At 34.5% G+C, this 4,624-nt stretch overlaps 1 protein-coding gene across 1 annotated transcript in view; it reads left to right on the top strand.

Annotated features, from left to right (window-relative positions):
* Positions 1-4,624, top strand: part of DMD (dystrophin) — a 1,809,438-nt gene that overhangs the window by 654,795 nt on the left and 1,150,019 nt on the right. Inside the window, exon 42 of the mRNA XM_007456856.1 lies at positions 2,088-2,235. Within this exon, the coding sequence (XP_007456918.1) occupies positions 2,088-2,235 (148 nt within the window). The remainder of the gene's footprint in view (positions 1-2,087; positions 2,236-4,624) is intronic.

Consider the following 4,624-nt stretch of genomic DNA (forward strand, 5'->3'; position numbering starts at 1 on the left):
CTGTACGCGGGCCTCTCACTGTTGTGGCCTCTCCTGTTGCGGTGCACAGGCTCCGGACGCACAGGCTCAGCGGCCATGGCTCACGGGCCCAGCCGCTCCGCAGCATGTGGGATCTTCCCGGACCGGGGCACGAGCCCGTGTCCCCTGCATCGGCAGGCGGACTCTCAACCACTGCGCCACCAGGAAAGCCCGAAAGGGAATAAATTCTTATGATGTATTCTTAAGTCATGTTTTGTGTATTAGCGCTGAAAACATATGGAAACAAAATTATTATTAAATATGCACACATTTCCAAGATAATTTTGTGGCTCATGGATATATCATATTTGATCAACTCTAGAATGCCATTATTTATTAAAGGTAGAATTCTTTTTTATAAGCTAGCTATAGAGACTGCCTCTTTTGGCTATCATTAGCTGCCTTTTTATGCTACCAAAATACTGTTTTAGATATTTTTAAGGTGAAAATACAGTTCATCATTAAATGCAATATCTGATAGAATGCATTGTATATGTAGATATATAATTAAATATTGGAAGAAAATAAAGAAGAAAAAATAGGAAAAAGAGGCCTACAACGATCATGTTGAATTGTTTAACTTGGTGAAAATTCATCTTGAAAAAAGGAAATCCCAGCAAATTTAATGTAAGGTGGTAAAAGACACCACTGAAACCAGAGAGATCTGAGTTAGAATTCCCTCTCTTCCATTTAATATCTGTTTATCTTTTGGTAACTTACTCAGCATCTCAGTTTTCTTCAGTGGGAAATGGAAGTAATAATTTTTATGTTGCAGGGTGTTTTGTAGGAGTCAATGGAATTGGATACGTGAAAGCACAGAGCCCAGGGCCTGGTTCATAGTAAATGTTTAATAAATGTGAATTCCATTCCTTTCCCAGTAAAACAGTAGGGAATTGTGGCATTATTGGGGTTCTAAAATTATTTAAAGTTCCTAAATGGAGGTAGAGATCTGAGAAGATCCTCAAGATATTCAAATCTATAATCCATTGCATCTTAAGAGTAGAACTCAGAGAAGTTTGACAGACTACTGTATTGTGAGGCAGCTCTACAGCCAGGAATCTTCAGGATGGCTTTTTTTTCGTGCTGGCAAATGCCTGTTTGGATGGGCATTGGGAGACCCAGTAGATCGTGAACCCCATATTTAAAACTTAATAATATACAGTATTTTTCACCTTTACCATACATTAGAATCATCTGGGTGCTTTTAAAAATACCAGTGTAAGGATCCCACCTCCAAAGATACTGATTTAATTGGTCTAGATTGGGGACCCAAAATCAGTGTTTTATTGCTGTTTTTTTCAAAATGCTACAAGTGATTGTTATGTGCAGCTGTCTTAGGGTAAACATAAAGCCTTGACTCATATAATTTCTGCCTCAGTCTCTTCTGCAACCAGAACATGACCAAATGCTTCCTTCTTAATATTCTTTTCACGTGAGATGTTAACATATTACCTTGCACTAAATTCCTTCAGCATTCCAATTTGAAATGTTAGTGGATACAATGAAACCGGAAGGATAAAGGAAGACAACACTCATCATCTGTTTTAGACTACTATATCAGTTAGTTGGTAGATATTTTACATGTAAGCCTACGTATAAGTTACATCTATCATCCTGAATGCTTGAGGATCTTAATGAATAGACGCTTTTAGGTCAAGATATGACTGAAATTGGTAGAGTTTAATGAAATAATTTTATTTTGATCCAAAAAATATTTTGACTGTTAGTATCTAGCTTCAAAATACTTAATTTATTAGATGTTAATATATTTTTTTAATTCCTGAAATTTTATTAAAAATTAAATATTCCCATAGGGAAGAAAACACTAATACTCCATGATAGTTGTTTCCATCTTTGTTTCAATCACAAAATGTATTCAGTTTTAAAGGGAAAATTACAACCTTTTATTTTAATTCATCCTGTATTCTATACTAATTATTTATGTTAATTGAATTTGAAATATACAAATGTGAGAAGCTATCAAAATAATATCCTCGTTAATGTAATAAAATATATGCTAGGTCCATATAATCCATTTATTTTTCTTGATCCATATTTTTAAATTCTAGGCAATTTGACAGATCTGTTGAAAAATGGCGGCGGTTTCATTATGATATGAAGATATTTAATCAATGGCTAACAGAAGCTGAACACTTTCTCAAAAAGACACAAGTTCCTGAGAGTTGGAAACATGCCAAATACAAATGGTATCTTAACGTAAGTTTTTGAGATCTCTTTTTTTCAAATTGTTTTTATCTTCACCACAACATCACGACTACTTAACTTCTTTAAGTTCAGGTTGTGAAGGATGATGGAAATTTATAATTTTTGACTTTTGTTGTCAGCACTGCACCTACTAGAACTTGTCATGATGATCATTTTTGAAGACTATGCAGTGGACGTTTTGTGTCAGGATAGGAGTCTAGACGTAACTGGTTTACCTGATGAACTGCAAAGTGTAATTGAATCTTTGATACAGGGATGCATCTTACAGCAGGGTGTCCTGTGGCTTTGGGGCAGTGTGTGTTTTTGCCTTATGTTGGATTTTGTCCAGGAGGAGAACTTGTGGTATACTTAGCAATCATGTAGTTGTTAGAAATATCCATCATGATGAAATTACAGTTCTGTTTCCCTAAAGACAATTTGTGGCGATGTAGCAATATTTCTATATATTCTATTGACAAAATGCCTTCTGAGATAGTCCAGAGGCCAAAGCAATGCAGAGTTTATTGGCAGTACTTATTGACTGTTTTATGGTTTTTGTTAATGGAAGTGCAACATATGGATTATAACCAGCGTACAGTTTAATTTCAACTTGCTGTATCTTTTGATTATGCAGATAAAGTGGATTGTACAGGTTATAATTTATGTTATAAAGTATATGGCTTAGGTATAAGAAATATTGTGTTTATTACACCAAATCTTAAGTATTTTTGCAACATTTTTTAGTTAAAGTTGTTCAGGTAGCAATTTTCAGTCAAGTAGATTTGAACTATGGCCAGTTTTTGAATGCCAGAAAACACTGATTAAGACAGATGAAAGCAAAGAAAAGGGTAATGTATTAAATAGTCCAGACATTTCAAAATGCTGGATTCACAAAGCAATATCATTTTCAACCTTACAGTTCTCCATTCTCAAATATTTTTTGCATAGCAAATAGGCCTTTTGATATTAAGAAAGTTAGCATTTAAACACCTATGTGTGTGTAAGCTGTGTAAACATAGAAAATGAATAATTTTGAAATCTTGTGTAATTATGTGTATATCAAATTTTTATACACATCAGCATTGGCATTGCAGGTACGGGAAATTTGTGGATTTCCAATCTGCCATCATACAGAAAATACATTTTGTAACAGCACTGAAGCGAATTTTGAGCTAATGCAGCATCACTAGGTTTCTGACTTAAAGGCAGAATTTTAAGAGATATAAGGTGTTCTTGGGGAGATTTATAAACCTCTTGCCATTTGCAAAGATATCCATCACAAGGTAGTTACATATATTAATCTGTTTTTGTTGTAAAAATAATATATACTCATTATGAGAAAATAAAGCAACGTAGAAGTACATTGTAGGTAAATATATATATACCTTCTACTCCACAGAGGGTGGTTGTCTTGATATGGATATTGGTATATATTTCAGGTTGGCATCTCACTCAGAAATGGATACAGAAGGTTTATTAGGGAGTGCTTTTGGGAATTGAGCAATTGGTTTATGATGTTCCTTGCTATAGTTTTCTTTGTGTTTCTTCCTCTTGAGGTCTGTTAAGCTTCTTGGATCTGTGTGTCCTTAGTCTTCATCAAATTCAGAAATTTTAAAGGTGTTATTTAAAAATAATATTTTTCTGCCCCGTTCCCCTTTTCAGGGACTCTGATAACATATATTAGGCCACCCACTGATGTTTCGTTCTTTTTATTTTCAGTCTTTTTTTCACTGTAATTCATTTTACATAATTTCTATTGTCAAATGGACTAATCTTCTACCATATCTGATCTTTGGTTAATCTCATCTAATGTATAATTTTAACCTCAGACATTGTTTTGTGTGATTCAGTACATTGCTGAAGTGTGACTACAGAGTTTTAACATCTTTCATGTCTCTACTCAACATGTCAATCTTTACCTTCTTGAAAATATGGAATACAGTTATAATAACAGTTATAATGTACTTGTCTACCAGTTCTATCATCTGTGTCTATTTTGGGTCAATTTCAATTATTTTTTTCTCCTTGTTATGGGTGTTATTCTCCTGCTTCTTTGGATGACTGGTAATTTTTGATTGGGTGCCAGGTGTGAATTTTAACTTGTTGAGTGCTTGATATATTTGTGCAGATAAATATTAATGACCTTTGGGCTGGAACACAGTTAGTTTGCTTGGAAACAGTTTGATCTTTTGAGTGTCTTCCTCTTATACTTTTTGAGTTTTGAGCAGAACGACCTAAGTCTAGGGCTAATTATTCCCCACTGCTAAAGCAAAACCCATCTCAGTATTCACTCTGATGCTCTGTGAATGATGTTTTCCACTGTGGCTGGCAGGGACAGATACTATTCCCAGCCATATGTGAACTCTGGTGATTGTTCCCTTTAATCATGTTGTGTAGTTCT

Source organism: Lipotes vexillifer, unplaced genomic scaffold, assembly GCF_000442215.2.
Source record: "Lipotes vexillifer unplaced genomic scaffold, Lipotes_vexillifer_v1.1 scaffold207, whole genome shotgun sequence".
In the NCBI taxonomy this organism is placed as follows: domain Eukaryota; kingdom Metazoa; phylum Chordata; class Mammalia; order Artiodactyla; family Lipotidae; genus Lipotes; species Lipotes vexillifer.